Source organism: Pristiophorus japonicus, chromosome 20 (assembly GCF_044704955.1).
Source record: "Pristiophorus japonicus isolate sPriJap1 chromosome 20, sPriJap1.hap1, whole genome shotgun sequence".
In the NCBI taxonomy this organism is placed as follows: Eukaryota; Metazoa; Chordata; class Chondrichthyes; family Pristiophoridae; genus Pristiophorus; species Pristiophorus japonicus.
Genome location: NC_091996.1, coordinates 8,521,625 through 8,542,111, shown reverse-complemented (window position 1 = coordinate 8,542,111; position 20,487 = coordinate 8,521,625). Strand labels below are relative to the sequence as shown.

The following is a 20,487-nucleotide window of genomic DNA, read 5'->3' as shown; positions in this document are numbered from 1 at the left end:
TTATTTTGGCAATTGGAAAGTTCTGCATGCCTCGGATGACTGTTTTGTGCTGTGCTGCACTGCTGGTTTGGGGTATTGTTCAAGTTCTATTAAAGGGTTTGAAACTTTGAAGTGGCTCTGAAATGGAGAGGCAGTATAGGAAAAAGTGAACTGTGAATCTGTAACTGTTCAGATTTATTCTCAGTCTTTTTTATTTTCACTTGTGATCTTTGCATTTTGTATGTTACATTTTTTTTAATGCGCTAAATGCCTGTTCACAGATATACATGTGCTTCCCATTATTTTTTACTCTTGTATTCATTTGCGCACTATTAATGCCAAAACTGAACATTGATCCTCTACGCTGAGCTGCTGCCTTAGAATACAGACTTATTATATTGGCCCCGAAATTGGCAGTCGGAGGCTTCCCACAGGCGGATGCCTTCGACCTGAAAAATTTTATACAAACTTATCTGGTGGTCCGGGAGATTCGGAGACTTGCGATCCTGGGCTTCTAGGCGAAGGCCTGTGTAGGGGCCCATGTTTCGCAGGGACATAGACTCCACCCCAACCGGAGCCATGTGATTTCCTGGGAGAGGCAAAAAACAGAGAAAAACCCAGACCAATTTAGGGAGAAAAAATCTGGGAAAATTCCTCTCCGACCGATCCAGGCAATCAAAACTAGTCCAGGAGATCACCCTGGCCGTATTCTATTCCCTGCAGTACTTACCATTATATCTGCGCCGTCCAACAAAAGGTCATCCAGTCTAATCCCAATTACTAGCTCTAGGTCCGTAGCCCTGCAGGTGTCCATCCAACCATCCAACCATCTCTTAAAAGTGGTGAGGGTTTCTGCATCCACCACTCTTCCAGGCAGCGAGTTCCAGATCCCCACAACCCTCTGTGTAAAGAAGCCCCCCTCAAATCCCCTCTAAACCTTCCACCAACCACCCTAAAACTATTCCCCCTTGTACTAGATCCCTCCACCAATGGAAATAGACCCTTACTATCCACTATACCCACCCCAGCCTATCCAATCTGTCCTCATAACTAAGATTCTCCATTCCAGGCAGCATCATAGTAAATCTCCTCTGCACCCTCTCTAGTGCAATCACGTCCTTCCTATAATACGGCGACCAGAACTGCATGCAGTACTCCAGCTGTGGCCTAACCGAAGTATTATACAATTTAAGCATAACCACATCTTTTGGCATTCATTATTGTAATGTATGCACATGTGAACATGCTCATAGGTTTGTGGAGCTATTGCACTGAGTGGCTCAGCCAGTCACGTGACGTCCACAAGACTCAATAAAACCCCAGTTAATTGAATTCAGATTTTCCACGGTGAGGCATGCAGTTGTGAACCTGGTGAATGAACCGGTAGGGTTCAGTTTGATTTTTAATAAATCAGCTAGTTCTTTACAGCAAATGTGTAGCTGTGAATTCTTAAGCCATGAACCCATGAAGCAAATACATTACAACTATTGGACTTAGTTGGAGAATAAAGAGTTGCTGGTCCCTGTACAGCCATACCCTAACAAGAATTGGCACATTCAGAGGAGTGAAGTAAAGGGAAGAAAATTATAGAAAGTATATGAGCTCCAACTTGCACTAGGATGGAGCAAAATACCCTGTGCTTCTGGAGGCATGCCATTACTATGGAATGTTGCTGGGTCTCAGTTGGCTCCAGGTTTTATTATATGCCATTGAGCGAGAGCTGGATCGCATTGATTTAGTCAGTTCTATAAACAAGATGCATCCACCATTGGGGCCCTCTGCCTCCTCCTCTTAATGCCTGCCTGTAACTTACAGTAAACACGGCGAACCAGGGCGGCTTGTCTGCCAAATAATGAAACATCTGTGGTGACCTTTTCCAACAATGCTGATTGAAAGAATCTGGGAATTTAGTTGGATGCACTTTTGGAATAGCCAATGTTGCCACATTATGGACATTCACTAAAATGATCAGCCCGACAAAGAGCAAAAATCACAGTTGTGTAACAGGTGATATTCGCATCTGTTTGGTGTGACATAAACTGGATTGCATCTGATTCATATTATAGCAGATGTGAAAATTCTAATTGCCAGCACTGTCAAGAGAAAAAAATAACTTCTTTTTTTGGCCATGTAAGTTGTAGAAAGACTGGGGCCGAAGTTTGGGCAGTCGACCGAAAAAATCGATCGGCTACCGTGGTCGGGTACTTTTCCCTTCCCGAGCCATATTCAGCTCGGGAAGGATTTCAGTGGTGTTCACTTCCGCCGGAAACGGCGCGATGAAGCCGCAGTAAAGGAGGGTTTCCAGCGGTGAGCTCTGTAGCGTGCAGGTTGCTGGAAAGGGACTACCACACAAAATTCACCAAGGAAAAGGTAGGACTTTTCCCGGCAGTGCCCCCATGAGGTTTTCGATGCGGTGCTCGAACGCAACACTGCTGGGGCCCTTTGTTCGCATGCCCGACACAAGACTCCCAAAGCAAGCGCTCTACTCGGAACTCCTACACGGCAAGCAAGCTCCAGGTGAGGAAATGTTTCAAGGACACCCTCAAAGCCGCCTTGATAAAGTGCAACATCCCTACTAGCACCTGGGAGTCCCTGGCCAAAGACTGTCCTAAGTGGTGGAAGAGCATCTGGGAGGGCGCTGAGCACCTCGAGTCTCGTCGCCGAGGGCATGCAGAAAACAAGCGCAGGCAGCGGAAAGGGCGTGCGGCAAACCAGACTCCCCACCCACTTTTTCCTTCAACGACTGTCTGTCCCACCTGCGACAGAGACTGTAATTCCCATATTGGACTGTTCAGTCACCTGAGAACTCACTTTTAGAGTGGAAGCAAGTCTTCCTTGATTTCGAGGGACTGTCTATGATGATGATAGTAGGTAAAACATTTTGTTACTTATTGTTTTTATTTCAATTTTCACCATGCATCTGGAGTATTTAATCTTTTGAAAAGGTTTTATTACTTATTATTGTTTCATTTTTCTGCATGCATCCGCAGTATTTATCTTTTGATATAGTTTTATTAATTATTAGTGTTTTTATTTCATCTTCCATGGTCTGCAGTATTTATCTCGATTATAGTTTTATGAATTGTTTTGGCTCCATTAAACCTGATGATTGCTGCTCAGAGGTTTGCACATACCCCTGTACTTTTGTATAACTTTCAGGTCTGACTCTTTAATGGACTGTAGAGAGCTGCTTGGCATGGTTCACCCTGAGGATGGGAGGAGTGTTGGGAAGGCGACACCTGGTACACCTGGTCAGAAGCAGGGCGGCACACAGGAGAAGGTGTCGCCATTAGCACCGTGCAGACAGACAGCGGGCAAAGGAGACAGCAGCCATTCTGTGTCAGACCAGTGTGCCCACCATCTTCACTGTCCCGAATCAGGATTGCGGTTGGCTGCTTGGGGACAAGGGATATCCCCTGTCCACTTGGCTGCTCACTCCTCTGCAGATCCCCAGGACAGCGCCAGAGCATGCATACAATGACGCTCATTGTGCCACCAGGTGCATCACCGAGCAGTGCATAGGCATCCTCAAGCAGGGATTCCGGTGCCCAGACCGCTCTGTTGTCACCTTGCAGTACTCTTCTCAACGGGTCTCCATAATTGTTGTGGTCTACTGTATGCTGCTCAACCTGGCCATCATAAGGGGACAGCCACTGGAGGCCGAGCCAACAGCACCACCTGAGGAGGAGGAGGAGGAGGAGGTGCAGGAAGAGGAGGAGGATCCCCATCGCCCCAGAGCTAGGAGGTGTCGACCCATCGCCACCCTGGAAGGGATGGGTGCAGACTGGCCAGCACCCTCCTGGAAGGGTGCGTCCTCACATATATATAGAGGTGTCTGACACCTCCCCTGCAATCTCCCTCCATGCATTATGTACTACCCGTCTGCCAGGTCTCCCCACGTCAGGAAACAGTATTCTTCTTCTGTCCTCCACAGTGTCTCCAGCTCCATATCAGTGAACCTTCCAAACGCCTTCCCCCCTCAGGGCCTTGCTGCAAACCCTGGCCTTTAAAAATCCAGGGAGCAGCTGGCTCATTAGAAACCCTTACCGACATGCTGAATTTCTCAGTGGTGATAACGCTCAAATTAAGACAGCCACACCGCTTAAAAATCCACTTTGGAAGGGTTCATTAGCGCTGGAACCCATTTGTTCACTTTTGGAGCTGAATATGGGGTGGCCCAGCCACTCAAAAATGTCAGTGCTAATGGCCACAAAAATGTGAGGGGAGCACCAGCTTTCCAGCGGTACCGAATTTCGGGCCCACTATCTCATGAGATTATTGCCGTTGGAAATTTTCTTTTGAATAGTTTGAAGCATTCATTTCGAAAAGAAAGAACATGTTTGTGCAATAACTTACCCCAATGCACAAATAGCACCCAGTCTGAAGGAAAAGAGAAGCTGGTTTAGCAGTTTTTATGAATAAATATTTAAAGGAGTTGGTTTGGCTATATGTCAAGCATTTAAACATTTTTACCAAAGAAAACAGCAAATAAAAATGTTGCTTGTGATCAGTTGGATTTTCAGTCGGCAAGTGGGAATAGATTAAAATGTGAGACACTTCAGTGTTAAATGAACAGTAGCCCTTTGTTAACTTACAGTGATTTGGTTCAATTTCACCCAGTGAAAACAAAAAAAAATATATAAAAGCCTCTTTTACTCACTTGCTAGTTCTCTTGATTGAACCAGAAAGTTGTGGATTCAAGCCCCGCTCAAGGATTTGAGCACATAATCTAGGCTGACGCTTCTGTCCAGTGCTGACATGGTGCTGTATTGTTGGAGGTGCTATCTGTTCGATGAGACTTTAAACCACGGCCCATATATCTGTTCTGGTGATTGATATTGATGTAAAAGATCCCTGGCATTTACAACTTATTTGAAGATGAGTAGGGAGCGCCCCCAGTGTCAGGACATTCCTCTCTCAACCAACAATAGATTAGTCGTTTCTCCAATATGCTGCTTAATGGGCATTGAAGTATGCAATTTGGCTGCTGTTTTTAACCTCATAATCACGTGACTGCACTTAAAAAGTAAAGGTTTTTTTTGGTTCTCAAGCAGTTTGCGATGGCCTGAGGATATGTTCCTGTGTAGGAAATATCACAGTTGCAAGCACTTAGTAATACACTCGCTCCTGGGTCTGACCTCACTCCTGGGTCCCGACCTCGCTGCTCCTCTCGACCTCGCTGCTCCTCCCGAACTCGCTGCTCCTCGGTCCCGACCCCGCTCCCGAGTCCCGACCTCGCTCCTTGGTGACGACCTCACTGCTCCTCCCGACCCCGCTCCTGGGTCCCGACCCCGCTCCTGGGTCCCGACCTCGCTCCTGGGTTCCGACCTCGCTGCTCCTCCCGGCCCTGCTCCCGGGTCCCGACCCCGCACCTGGGTCCTGACCTCGCTCCTTGGTTCCGACCTCACTGCTCCTCCCGACCCTGCTCCTGGGCCAAAACTCGGTCCAATAGGCAGTCCGTTTGGTAGCAGAGTTGGGCCAGATGAAAAAAAGGCATGTGTCAAGTGCACTATCAGCTTCTCTGGTGGACTAATAGCTTTTCATTAAGCTGCTCAAGGTTGACATGGTCCTTCAGGAGAAAGTAGCAATATAATCAAATATAATAAAGTTGAGATAGAAACATAGAAAATAGGTGTAGGAATAGGCCATTCGGCCCTTCGAGCCTGCACCAACATTCAATATGATCATGGCTGATCATTCACCTCAGTACTCCTTTCCCGCGTTCTCTCCATACCCCTTGATCCCTTTAGCTGTAAGGGCCATATCTAACTTCCTCTTGAATATATCGAATGAACTGGCCTCAACGACTCTCTGCGGCAGGGAATTCCACAGGTTAACAACTTTCTGAGTGAAGAAGTTTCTCCTCATCTCAGTCCTAAATGGCCTACCCCTTATCCTAAGAATGTGTCCCCTGGTTCTGGACTTCCCCAACATCGGGAACATTCTTTCTGCATCTAACCTGTCCCGTCCCGTCAGAATCTTATACGTTTCTATGAGATCCCCTCTCATCCTTCTAAACTCCAGTGTATAAAGGCCCAATCTCTCATATGTCAGTCCAGCCATCCCTGGAATCAGTCTGGTGAACCTTCGCTGCACTCCCTCAATAGCAAGAACATCCTTTCTCAGATTAGGAGACCAAAACTGTACACAATATTCCAGATGAGGCCTCACCAAGGCCCTGTACAATTGCAGTAAGACCTCCCTGCTCCTATACTCAAATCCCCTAGCTATGAAGGCCAACATGCCATTTGGCTTCTTCACCGCCTGCTGTACCTGTATGCCAACTTTCAATGACTGATGAACCATGACACCCAGGTCTCGTTGCACCTCCCCTTTTCCTAATCTGCCACCATTCAGATAATATTCTGCCTTCGTGTTTTTGCCACCAAAGTGGATAACCTCACATTTATCCACATTATACTGCATCTGCCATGCATTTACCCACTCACCTAACCTGTCCAAATCACCCTGCAGCCTCTTAGCATCCTCCTCACAGCTCACACAACCATCCAGTTTAGTGTCATCTGCAAACTTGGAGATATTACACTCAATTCTTTCATCCAAATCATTAATGTATATTGGAAAGAGCTGGTGTCCCAGCACTGAGCCCTGCGGTACTCCACTAATCACTGCCTCCCATTCCGAAAAGGACCCGTTTATCCCGACTCTCTGCTTCCTGCCTGCCAACCAGTTCTCTATCCACGCCAGTACATTACCCCCAATACCATGTGCCTTGATCTTGCACACCAAGCACACCAATCTCTTATGTGGGATCTTGTCAAAGGCCTTTTGGAAGTCCAAATACACCACATCCACTGGTTTTCCCTTGTCCATTCTACTAGTTACATCCTCAAAAAAATTGCAGAAGATTGGTCAAGCATGATTTCCCTTTCATAAATCCATGCTGACTTGGATCGATCCTGTCACCGCTTTCCAAATGCGCTGCTATTTCATCCTTAATAATTGATTCCAACATTTTCCCCACTACTGATGTCAGGCTAACCGGTCTAAAGTTACCTGTTTTCTATCTCCCTCCTTTTTAAAAAAAAAAAAGTGGTGTTACATTAGCTACCCTCCAGTGCATAGGAATTGATCCAGAGTCGATAGACTGTTGGAAAATGATCACCAATGCATCCACTATTTCTAGGGCCACCTCCTTAAGTACTCTGGGGTGCAGACAATCAGGCCATGGGGATTTATCGGCCTTCAATCCCATCAATTTCCCCAACACAATTTCCCGCCTAATAAGGATATCCTTCAGTTCCTCCGTCTCACTAGACCCTCGATTCCCTAGTACATCTGGAAGGTCATTTGTGTCTTCCTTCGTGAAGACAGAACCAAAGTATTTGTTCAATTGGTCTGCCATTTCTCTGTTCCCCATTATTAATTCACCTGAGTCCGACTGCAAGGGACCTACGTTTGTCTTCACTAATCTTTTTCTCTTCACATATCTATAGAAGTTTTTGCAGTCAGTTTTTATGTTCCCGGCAAGCTTCCTCTCGTACTCTAATTTCCCCCTCCTAATTAAACCCTTTGTCCTCCTCTGCTGAATTCTAAATTTCTCCCAGTCCTCAGGTTTGCTGCTTTTTCTGGCCAATTTATATGCCTCTTCCTTGGATCTAACACTATCCTTAATTTCCCTTGTTAGCCACGGTTGAGCCACCTTCCCTGTTTTATTTTTACTCCAGACAGGGATGTACAACTGTTGAAGTTCATCCATGTGATCTATAAATGTTTGCCATTGCCTATCCACCGTCAACCCTTTAAGTATCATTTGCCAGTCTATTTTAGCCAATTCTTGCCTCATGCCGTTGAAGTTAGCTTTCCTTAAGTTTAGGACCCTAGTTTCTCAATTAACTGTGTCACTCTCTATCTTAATAAAGAATTCTACCATATTATTGTCACTCTTCCCCAAGGGGCCTCGCACAACAAGATTGTTAATTAGTCCCTTCTCATTACACATCACCCAGTCTAGGATGGCCAACTCTCTAGTTGGTTCCTGGACATATTGGTCAAAAAACCCATCCCTAATACACTCCAGGAAATCCTCCTCTACCACATTGCTACCAGTTTGGTTAGCCCAATCTATATGTAAATTGAAGTCACCCATGATAACTACTATACCTTTATTTCACACATCCCTTATTTCTTGTTTGATGCTGTCCCCAACCTCACTACTACTGTTTGGTGGTCTGTATACAACTCCCACCAGCGTTTTCTGCCCTTTGGTATTACGCAGCTCCACCCATACTAATTCCACATCATCCATGCCAATGTCCTTCCTTACTATTGCATTAATTTCCTCTTTTACCAGCAATGCCACTCCATCTCCTTTTCCTTTCTGTCTATTCTTCCTAAATGTTGAATACCCCTGGATGTTGAGTTCCCAGCCTTGGTCACCCTGAAGCCATGTCTCTGTGATGCCAATTACATCATATCCATTAACTGCTATCTGCGCAATTAATTCGTCCACCTTATTCCGAATACTCTTCGCATTGAGGCACAAAGCCTTCAGGCTTATCTTTTTAACATACCTTGCTCCTTTAGAATTTTGCTGTAATGTGGCCCTTTTTGTTTTTTGTCTTGGGATTCTCTGCCCTCCACTTTTACTATTCTCCTTTCTATCTTTTGCTTCTGTCTCCCTTTTGTTTCCCTCTCCCTCCCTGCATAGGTTCCCATCCCCCTGCCATATTAGTTTAACTCCTCCCCAACAGCACTAGCAAACACTCCCCCTAGGACATTGGTTCCGGTCCTGCCTAGGTGCAGACTGTCCGGTTTGTACTGGTCCCACCTCCCTCAGAACCGGTTCCAATGCCCCAGGAATTTGAATCCCTCCCTTCTGCACCACTCCTCAAGCCACGTATTCATCTGAGCTATCCTGCGATTCCTACTCTGACTAGCACGTGGCACTGGTAGCAATCCTGAGATTACTACTTTTGAGGTCCTACTTTTTAATTTAGCTCCTAGCTCCATAAATTCGTCTCGTAGGACCTCATCCCGTTTTTTACCTATATCGTTGGTACCTATGTGCACCACAACAACTAGCTGTTCACCCTCCCTTTTCAGAATGTCCTGCACCCGCTCCGAGACATCCTTGACCCTTGCACCAGGGAGGCAACATACTATGCTGGAGTCTCGGTTGCAGCCGCAGAATCGCCTATCTATTTCCCTTACAATCGAATCCCCGATCACTATAGCTCTCCCACTCTTTTTCCTGCCCTCCTGTGCAGCAGAGCCACCCACGGTGCCATGAACTTGGCTGTTGCTGCCCTCCCCTGATGAGTCATCCCCCTCAACAGTACCCAAAGCGCTGTATCTGTTTTGCAGGGTGATGACCGCAGGAGACCCTGCACTACCTTCCTTGCACTGCTCTTCCTGTTGGTCACCCATTTACTATCTGGCTGTGTACCCTTTACCCGCGGTGAGACCAACTCGCTAAATGTGCTATTCACATCATTCTCAGCATCGTGGATGCTCCAGAGTGAATCCACCCTTAGCTCCAGTGCCGCAATGCGGTCTGTCAGGATCTGCAGGTGGATACACTTCCTGCACATGTAGTCGTCAGGGACATCGGAAGCGTCCCTGAGTTCCCACATAGTACATACAGGAGGGGCATAACACGTGTCCGAGCTGTCCTGCTATGACTTAACCCTTAGATAAACTTAATTTGGCAATAACAATGCTAAAGGTTACTTACTGATAAAGAAAGTAAAAGAAAAACTACTTACCAATCACCAGCCAATCACTTACCCCCTTGGCTGTGACGCCACCTTTTGTTCTTAACTTTGCGTTCTGCCTCATCAATGTTGTTCAAACCAAAATAATTAGAATCCCGATTGTTTATACTAACCTGAGTCAAATCAACTCATTTGCACTAGTCTGAGTCAAATCAACTCATTTACAGCAGCCTAATTGGAATCACATTGTTTACACCAACATGAATCAAACTCATACAGAGACTGTTGCTGTTAGCCAACGTGAATGTTTGCTAACCAACGCTTTTTCATACATAAGTTTTTTAAAAATATATAATTTACAGCACGCACGCAATAGCCTAAATCCTATAGATTGTCATTGTCCCAAGTGCTATCATTCCTTAAACATCCCTTTTGTTGTGGTTTGAAAGCTAGTTCATAACGCACATGCTACCCATTCAGTTTGGGGCCGAAGAAACTGCTGCAGATTCTCGACCATAAGTCATCTGTTTTACAGCAGTTGTGATATAGTTGGATCCTCCTGTAACCGAGTTCCCAAACAGGTCTATGTTTGTTCACCGTTTAGACCAGCAATAGTCCTTGGCTTGAAATACGCAACAGTGGCTCAAACCTACTGATGCTGTATGAAAGACCAGACCAAATTCTTTGATTTGATTCACTTTCTAAAAGCCAAGATGTATATAAAACCGTTGGAATAGCACAGTTGTGCTACTGTGTGCAGTTTTGTGCTCCATACTATAGGAGAGATGTTGAGGTAGAGTGTAGGTTCACTAGGATGCTGCATAGTATGTGGAAATACAAATAGTTATATTCATTAGAACACAAGTTTGAGGGAACTAAATTGTCCCTCGCCCCGATTGGGGGAGGTAAACTTCCGGGGCCAGGACTTCATGTGCCCAGCCTGGAAGTCTCGCCCCCGGTGCGGAATTGGGCTATACGCCCCTGAAAGGAGGCGGAACGCTGTCTCCAGCGCTGTCTCCGGTGCACCGCTTCCTTTGGCGGTGAGTCCTGGGGTGTTAGCGCGGCACTGAGTCCAGCACTGCGCAGAGCAGGCCAGCGCTATGCAGATGTTCCACGTTGCGCTAACGCACTACAATGCCCCTCCCCTTCCATTAAAGAGAAGGGCCTCTGCGCACTCTGCATGGCCCTTTGGTGGCCGCCTCTGGGCCACCAGGGATGCGATCGACAGGGCCAGCAGCCTGGCACCCAAAATGGAATGCCGGACTGCATGATAGAACTGCCATTGTCGAGTCGACCCAAGAGGATGTTCACCAACTTCATGACCCGTGAAGCTGGCGTTGACATCCGCCCACAACAGCCTCGTGGCCCGCAGTGCAATTTCCCCCATGGGGCGGTGAGGGATGAACATGCCGGGACAGCGCCCCCCCAAACCTCCGATTCAATTTTCCATGAGGTAGTAGCACTCCCCCACTCCCCCAGGAGAAAACGGGACTCCCACCCTTGTCCCGCCAGCATTATTTGATTTAGCTGACCATGGGACTTCAGCAGACACAAGTCCAGGACTGCCACAATTACGCTTGCTCATTGGTACCCAAGAATTTCCATGCCAACAGCCTAGATTTTCCTGTGGTTGGGCCTCTAGTGGCGTTTGACTGTAGTTAGACTTGCCCTTGCACTTTTAGGTTTTCAAATTTTTTGTATGGCAGGTTGCTGAAAGGACGAGCTGACAATGGCGCAATGAGAGAAACAGGTCATCTGGGACCTGAGTGAACGGAGCAAACAAATGTGTCTCTCTTCAACCAATCGGATTGAAGGATTGTGAAATACACAGCGCAAGGACTGAGAAGGAGGGTAAATTAGAGTGGGTGAATTCAATGTCAAATTAGGTACAGAAAGAGAAATAAAAAGAGAGAAAGAAAGATTGGATTAAGAGAGAGAAAAGAGACAGGAAGGCGAAGAAAAAAGGATGAAAATGTAAAATGTTACATTTTAAAAAAAATCTCCAACAGCCATTAATGCCTGAAGGAATGGGATTCCACACTTGTAATAATTAATTTTCAGTGCCAGAGAGATTGTTTGGCAGTAATTAACACATCACATCGTTAAAAGGGTACTTGCACTTGAAGTGACAAGACTTAACTTTCTGTGGCGAATTTAGTTCGTATCTACTGCGCTAATGCAGCAACTTCACGGAACTGAATGCATTTGAACGGTGAGGCAGACAGCGGAATGCCGTTTTTTCAAAGCCAACGGCAGAGCAGCACAACTCGGATAGCACCTTCTGGATATTGGCATTTAACTGCGCATCTGCTCCTCGCCATTGACTCTGTAATAACGGCGAGTGTCATTAGCCTCATCATTCTTTGACAGCAAGATCTGGCCCGTTACCTTTAGCTTTGTTCAGTCAAAATAAATGGTTTAATACTATTAAATGAAAATACAGGCAAGGTGAAAATTCTATTTTTGTTCAAGGGATTGGAAAACCCTCTAATCGCCATAAAAGAAAAAGGAAAAACTTGTATTTATATAGCGTCTTTCACGACCAGCGGACGTCTCAAAACGCTTTACAGCCAAGGAAGTGCTTTGGAGTGTAGTCACTGTTGTAATGTGGGAAACGCGGCAGCCAACTTGCGCACAGCAAGCTCCCACAAACAGCAATGTGATAATGACCAGATAATCTGTTTTTGTTATGTTGATTGAGAGATAAATATTGGCCAGGATACCGGGGATAACTCTCCTGCTCTTCTTTGAAATAGTGCCATGGGATCTTTTATATCCACCTGAGAGAGCAGATGGGGCCTCGGTTTCATGTCTCATCCGGAAAATGGCACCTCTGACAGTGCAGCACTCCCTCAGTATTGCCCCTCCCTCAGTACTGCCCCTCCGACAATGCAGCGCTCCCTCAGCACTGCACTGGGAGTGTCAGCCTAGATTTATGTGCTCAAGTCCCTGGAATGGGTCTTGAACCCACAACCTTCTGACACCAAGGCGAGTGTGCTACCCACAGAGTCACAGCTGATAAATGAACTAGATCAAGTGGATAACATTTATGATTATATACTCTCTATATATTCGGTGGGTGAGGAGGGGAACTCAGGAAACTGTATGGTAACTTAAACACACACGCTGTCTGAGCTGATATGTTTGTACATGGTTGAACACAAGTGCATGTCTGTGGGAGGCCCTTCACAGAAACTTAATTACAGCATTGTGCAATATTCTCTTACATGAATCTGACCTAAATCAGGTTGTTTACACCAGCTGGAGCAGATCGAGTTGTTCACACCAGCTGGATTTGAATGAGATTGTTCACACCAGCCGGGTTCAAGTTGGATTGTTTATACCAGCTTGAAAAGAACAATTCGAGCTGTTCAAAATTATCTGTAAAATTGCAGCTGTCTTAAATACTGTTCAAATAATCTAGACAATTTAGAATTTCTGGCGGAGGAGCAGGGGTTTCTAATAATGTTCCTTTTAATGATCTCTTTGAGATGTCACTGGCCAGACCTCAGCCTTTCAGAAGATGTGAATAATAGTTGGATTTGTGGAATTGCTCACTACTTAGAAGACATTATTGGCGTGAAGCACTTAAGTGTTACCAGGATCTGTTCAGAAGTGAAGGTTAACAGCTATTTCAGCTGATTGCAAGGAGCTGACTGAGTCACAATGAGTTGTTGAGAATTGGCTGGATCTCGATTGGGTCATATTCCACTATTTGGCTCGATTTCCAATGGTTCAACATTGGACAGAGAAAAACATACACAAAACCACCTAAAATACCAGAACATCTGTCAATTTGACTGAAACAGTTTGGTACAGCTGAGATATCTGAACTTGCTCCAACACAGAATCTCCTGGAACAGATAGTTAACTGGTGCTGCTTGTGATTGCATGCATTTAACATTGAACAGGAACAGTTACAAGAGAAGGGAAAATCATTAAAATTCAAGAACTAACAGTTTGAGAGCTTACTAACTTCTAAAATATGTGCAGATTGCCTATTTTATCTCTTGTTTCAAAATATAGAATGAAGGATAAAAACAGAAAATGCTGGAAATACTCAGTAGGTCAGGCAGCATCTGTGGAGAAAGAAACAGAGTTAACATTTTAAATCGATGACCTTTCATCAGAACTGGAAAAAGTTAGTGATGTAACAGGTTTTTAACCAAGTATAGGGGGCACGGGCAGAATTTTCTATGGTTCAATGAGATCATCTCTCATTCTTCTAAACTCCAGAGAATACAGGCCCAGTCCACTCAATCTCTCCTCATAGGACAATCTCCCCATCCCAGGAATCAGTCTGGTGAACCACCTTCATTGCACTCCCTCTATGGCAAGTATGTGCTTCCTTAGATAACAAGACCAAAACTGCACACAATACTCCAGGTGTGGTCTCACCAGGACTCTTATATAATTGCATGTTATATAGCTTCTTTTCAATTGTTCGATCTGATGTATATGTTGCATTACCTCATACACGTGTAGCTGGCAAAACAAAAAAGCAAAAGGAAACCCTGCAAATTTATATTATCACATTTATCAAGCAAATCATTTGGCCCCAACAAAGAACAATATTTTATTGAAACTGTTTCCATTGGCGGAAAGGTCGAGAACCAGAGGACACAGATTTAAGGTGATTGGCAGAAGAAACAAAGGCAACACGAGAAAAAGCTTTTTTACGCAGCGAGTGGTTAGGATCTGGGAAGCACTGCCTGAAGGAGCGGTAGAGGCAGATTCAGTTGTGGCTTTCAAAAGGGAATTGGATAAGTACCTTGTTGTGTATCTGTAAAGCATGCACTCCCATGTTTCGCCACCAGGGAGCTCATCCCCTAAAGTCCGAAGGGATCCCAGCATCAATGACCTTTCATCAGAACTGGAAAAAGTTAGAGATGAAACAGGTTTTGAACCAAGTATAGGGGGCAGGGGCAGAATTTTCTATGTGTCAATGAGATCATCTCTCATTCTTCAAAACTCTAGAGAATATAGGCCCAGTCTACTCAATATCTCCAGCATTAAAGACTGAGGTCACTGTTACTTTAACCTCCCTGTGTGCAGTCTCATCTGTGTTAGGAACACAATAGCTGGCGACGAGAATACGAATCCAATGCAAAGATGCAGCAAACTGTGGGCATCCTGGAGAAGTTCTCAGAAGGTGAGGACTGGGAAGCCGATGTCGAACGGCTCAATCAGTACCTTGTAGCCAACGAGCTGGACGGAGAAGAAAGCGCTGCAAAAAGGAGAGCGGTCCTCCTCGCAGTCTGCGGGGCACCGACTTACAGCCTCATGAAGAATCTTCTGGCTCCAGTGAAACCCACAGATAAGTCGTACGAGGAGCTGTGTACACTGGTTCGGGAGCATCTTAACCCGAGGGAGAGTGTGCTGATGGCAACGTATCGGTTCTACACGTGCCAGTGAAGCTCAGGAAGTGGCGAGCTACGTCGCCGAGCTAAGGCGACTTGCAGGACAATGTGAGTTTGATGGCTACCTGGAGCAAATGCTCAGAGACTTTTTTGTACTGGGCATTGGCCACGAGACCAGCCTACGAAAACTTTTGACTGTAGAGACACCGACCCGCAGTAAGGCCATTGCGATAGCACAGGTGTTTATGTCCACCAGTGATAACACCAAACAAATCTCTCAGCACACAAGTGCTAGCAATGTTCATAAATTAACTGGAACTGTGTTTGCGAGCAGAAATGTACAGGGCAGAACCCATGAGTCTGCAACTGCCAGATGACTCAAAGTCCCCAACAAAGGATGAATGCAAGCCAATTCACACCTTGTTGGCATTGTGGAGTCTTCCATTCAGCCTATTCATGCCGCTTCAAAAGGTATGTTTGCAAGAGCTGTGGAACAATGGGGCACCTCCAACGAGCTTGCAAACAAGCTGCAAGCTCTGCAAAACCTGCTAACCACCACGTGGCAGAGGAAGATCGGTCCATGGTGGATCAAAGCAATTTCGAGCCTCAGAGAGGAGGCAGATGCTGAAGTACACGGGGTGCACACATTATCGAAGAAATGTCCACCTATAATGCTAAACGTAAAATTGAATGGCTTACCCGTAGCCATGGAACTGGACACTGGCGCTAGCCAATCCATCATGACTAAAAACAGAGACTGGTGCAACAAGGCATTCAGACCTGTCCTGAGCCCCATCCACACGAAACTGAGATCGTACACCAAAGAGCTTATCACTGTCCTGGGCAGTGCCATGGTCAAGGTCACCTACGAGGACACGGTGCATGAACTGCCACTCTGGATTGTCCCAGGCGATGGCCCCACACTGCTTGGAAGGAACTGGCTGGGCAAAATCCGCTGGAACTGGGATGACATCCGAGCGCTATCACATGTTGATGAGGCCTCATGTACCCAGGTTCTGAACAAATTTCCTTCCCTTTTTGAGCCAGGCATTGGAAACTTTTCCGGGGTGAAGGTGCGGATCCACTTGGTCCCAGAGGCACGACCCATTCACCACAAGGCGCGAACGGTACCTCACATGATGAGGGAGAGAGTGGAAATCGAGTTAGACAGGCAGTAACGCGAGGGCATCATCTCCCCAGTGGAATTCAGCGAGTGGGCCAGCCCGATTGTTCCTGAACTCAAAAGTGACGGCAAGGTCAGGATTTGCGGCGATTATAAAGTAACTATTCATCGTTTCTCACTACAGGACCAATACCCGCTACCTAAGGCAGACGACCAATTTGCGACACTGGCAGGAGGCAAGACGTTCAGCAAGCTCGACCTGACTTCGTCCTACATGACGCAGGAGCTGGAGGAGTCTTCGAAAGGCCTCACCTGCATCAACACGCAAGAGACTGTTCATCTACAACAAATGCCCATTTGGAATTCGATCGGCTGCAGCGATCTTCCAGAGAAATATGGAGAGCCTACCCAAGTCGGTACCACACATGGTGGTCTTTCAAGACGACATATTGGTCATGGGTAAGGACACTGCCGAGCACCTACAAAACCTGGAGGAGGTCCTCCAGCTACTGGATCGCGTAGGGCTGCGGCTGAAGAGGTTGAAATGTGTCTTCATGGCAACAGAAGTGAAGTTTTTGGGGAGAAAGATCGCGGCGGACGGCATTCGGCCCACAGACGCCAAGACAGAGGCTATCAGGAACGCGCCCAGGCCACAGAATGTCATGGAGCTGCGGTCGTTCCTGGGACTCCACAACTATTTTGCTAACTTCTCACCGGGGTTAAGCACCCTTTTAGAGCCCCTATTGCGCAAAGGTGAGAACTAGGTATGGGGAAAAAACCAAGTAATTGCTTTTGAGAAAGCCAGAAACGTTTTATGCTCCAACAAGCTGCTTGTATTATATAACCCGTGTAAAAGACTTGCTAGCATGTGACGCATCGTCATACGGAGTCGGGTGTGTATAACAACAAGCTAACGTTGCAGGGAAGTTGCAACCTGTCACCTATGCTTCCAGGAGCTTGTCTAAAGCCAAGGGGGCCTACAGCATGATTGAGAAAGAGACATTAGCGTGTGTGTTCGGGGTAAAGAAAATGCATCAGTACCTGTCTGGCCTCAAATTTGAGCTGGAAACCGATCACAAGCCCCTCACATCCCTGTTCGCTGAAACCAAGGGGATAAATACTAATGCCTCAGCCCGCATTCAAAGGTGGTCACTCGTGCTATCAGCATATAACTATACCATCCGCCACAGGCCGGGTACCAAGAACTGTGCAGATGCTCTCAGTCGGCTACCATTGCCCACCACAGGGGTGGAAATGGCGCAGCCTGCAAACTTGTTGATGGTGGCGCTGTCCACAGACTTGTTGATGGTCATGGAAGCGTTTGAAAATAAAAAATCAGCTGTCACGGCCCGCCAGATTAGGAGTTGGACCAGTCAAGATCCTCTAATAAAAGTCTGAGTACTGCATGGGAGCTGGGCCAGCATCCCCGTTGAAATGCAAGAGCTAATCAAGCCATTCCAGTGGCGAAAGCACGAGCTGTCCATTCAGGCAGACTGCCTGTTGTGGGGTAATCGCGTAGTGTTACCAAAAAAGGGCAGGGAGACGTTCATCTCGGATCTCCACAGCACACACCAGGGTGTAGTAATGATGAAAGCGATAGCCAGATCCCACGTGTGGTGGGCCGGTATCGACTCTGACTTCGAGTCCTGTGTACGGCAATGCAACGTGTGTGCTCAGTTGAGCAACGCGCCCAGAGAGGCATCACTAAGTTTGTGGTCCTGACCCTCCAGACCATGGTCGAGGATCCATGTCGACTATGCGGGCCCGTTTCTCGGTAAAATGTTCCTGGTGGTGGTGGATGCTTTTTCAAAATGGATTGAATGTGAAATAATGTCGGGAAGCACCGCCACTGCCACCATTGAAAGCCTGAGTGCCATGTTTGCCACCCACGGCCTGCCTGACATACTGGTTAGTGACAACGGACCATGTTTCACCAGTGCCAAATTTAAAGAATTCATGACCCGCAATTGGATCAAACATGTCACCTCGACCCCGTTTAAACCAGCCTGCAATGGGCAGGCAGAGCAGGCAGTACAAACCATCAAACAGAGCCTTAAACGAGTCACAGAAGGCTCACTCCAAACCCACCTGTCCCGAGTACTGCTCAGCTATCGCACGAGACCCCACTCGCTCACAGGGGTGCCCCGACTGAGCTACTCATGAAAAGGACACTGAAAACCAGACTCTCGCTGGTTCACCCCAACCTGCATGATCAGGTAGAGAGCAGGCGGCAGCAACAAAATGTAAACGATGGTCGCGCCACTGTGTCACGGGAAATTGATCTGAATGACCCTGTGTATGTGCTAAACTATGGACATGGTCCCAAGTGGATCGCGAGCACGGTGATAGCTAAAGAAGGCAGTAGGGTGTTTGTAGTCAAACTAGATAGTGGACAAATTTGCAGAAAGCACCTGGACTAAACGAGGCTGCGGTTCACAGACTGCCCTGAACAACCCACAGCAGACACCAGCTTTTTCGAGTCCACAACACACACCCAAAGGATCAACGACACCACGCCGGACCAGGAAATCGAACCCATCACGCCCAACAGCCCAGCAAGGCCAGGCTCACCTAGCAGCCCTGCAGGGCCAACAACACGCCAGCCCGGCGAGGGCACAGCCAACACACCAGAACAGACATTTGTACCGAGGCGGTCCACCAGGGAAAGAAAGGCTCCCGACGCCTCATCTTGTAAATAGTTTTCACTTTGACTTTGTGGGGGAGTGATATTGTGTATCTGTAAAGCATGCATTCCCATGTTCCGCCACCAGGGAGCTCATCCCCTAAAGTCCCAAGGGATCCCAGCATCCCTTGGGAGCACTGTATATAAGCCGGCCCCTAAGGCCTGTTCCTCACTCTGGAGTGTCTTCTTAAAGACTGAGGTCACTATTACTTTAACATCCCTGTGTGCGGTCTCATCTGTGTTAGGAACACAATATACCTGAAGGAAAAGAAATTGCAGGGCCACGGGCAAAGGGCTGGGGGACTAGCTGAATTGCTCTTGCAGAGAGCTGGCACGGGATCGACGGGCTGAATGGTCCCCATTCTGTGCTGTAACAAGATTCTCTAATGTGAGAGCTTACACAAACTCTGCTTTGGTAAATATGCCTACTATTAGAATTGTGAAACTGCTTTAGCTGATGTGCAACAAGCTGTTCATATTGAGAATCATGCCATCTGATTGCTGCTTTTCTTTCTGTTTTTATTCCATAGGGACGCCAAGGACCGCATGGAAACCCAGGCCGCCCTGGTCCCCCTGGTGGGAAGGTCGGTACTTTATGAAAACAAATTGTGTTTAATCCTCAGTTTGCATTGCGATCATGGTCTGAAATAGCAAATGTATTGCTTGCTCGAAATATTTCTGACTTTTTCTCATTTTTATAAACTGCACCTGGACATTAGTACTTCTATTAGATATCAAACTATTGCGACGATTTACAATTAGCATTAACATCATTCTGTATTGTTCCATTTCTGAGCCCCAAATGTATTCAACTTTTCCAATGGACTGGTGCTGTAACTCCAGTGGGAACCCACTGGAAAAAGGCAGGACCCAGTCTAACCAGGTCCACAGCGACTCAATTCCTGGTTGGCCTTGTAAGGCCTAGAGACTCCACTCAGCCCCTTACAAGTGAGGCCGTTGGGGCAGGGACCTCCTACAGCAAGGCTGCGACCTCTCTGGCTCAGAAGGGACGGAGCGTATTAGTGACCTCCGCTGCGCTGAGAGGCATGAGATGCACTGGCCTCAAAAAAAGATGCTGGTGGGTCCCAGTGGATTGGGGGTGCAGATCTGAAGAACAAGTTAGTAATTTTAAAACAATAATTTGGATCATCCCACACAGGGGCCAATGGGGACTGGGTGGGGTCACAATGGGGTCGAGAGGATGGACATTCCCACCTCCCCCCGTGGTCGAGCGGCCCCATGTAATTAAGATGCCCTCCCATTGATCCCATAAGTTCCAGCGGGGTGAGTGCTGGAGGACAGCAGCTAGCACGATCCAAACGTAACCTGGTGGTTCTAACTGCTCATAGCTACTCTTCCCCCAGGAAATCACCAATCTAATTATTTCTCTTTCATTTTCAACTGGTACAGCTTGAAAAAATAGTTGGAGCTTTCCTTTTAATATGGGAAAAATTCTACAATCCACATAGCCTTTATAAAACTGGAGGATGTATAATGGAGAACAGTGAAATAATGTGCGGGTGGGGAAGTTTCTTGTTACGAGACACTGGATCAAAAACTGGTAACGAGTGAACGGTTTTCCAACGTGCACTGATTGGAGGCAAAGTTCATTGTCAATATCTGCTTGAAAAATTTAGGCTTCTGCGTTTATTTCAATATTTAAGA

The 20,487-nt window shown here is 46.7% G+C and overlaps 1 protein-coding gene across 1 annotated transcript in view; it reads left to right on the top strand.

The window, feature by feature from the left end:
* col27a1b (collagen, type XXVII, alpha 1b) overlaps positions 1 to 20,487 on the top strand; it is a 740,056-nt gene that overhangs the window by 113,699 nt on the left and 605,870 nt on the right. Inside the window, exon 5 of the mRNA XM_070863596.1 lies at positions 19,353 to 19,406. Coding sequence (XP_070719697.1) covers positions 19,353 to 19,406 — 54 coding nt within the window. The remainder of the gene's footprint in view (positions 1 to 19,352; positions 19,407 to 20,487) is intronic.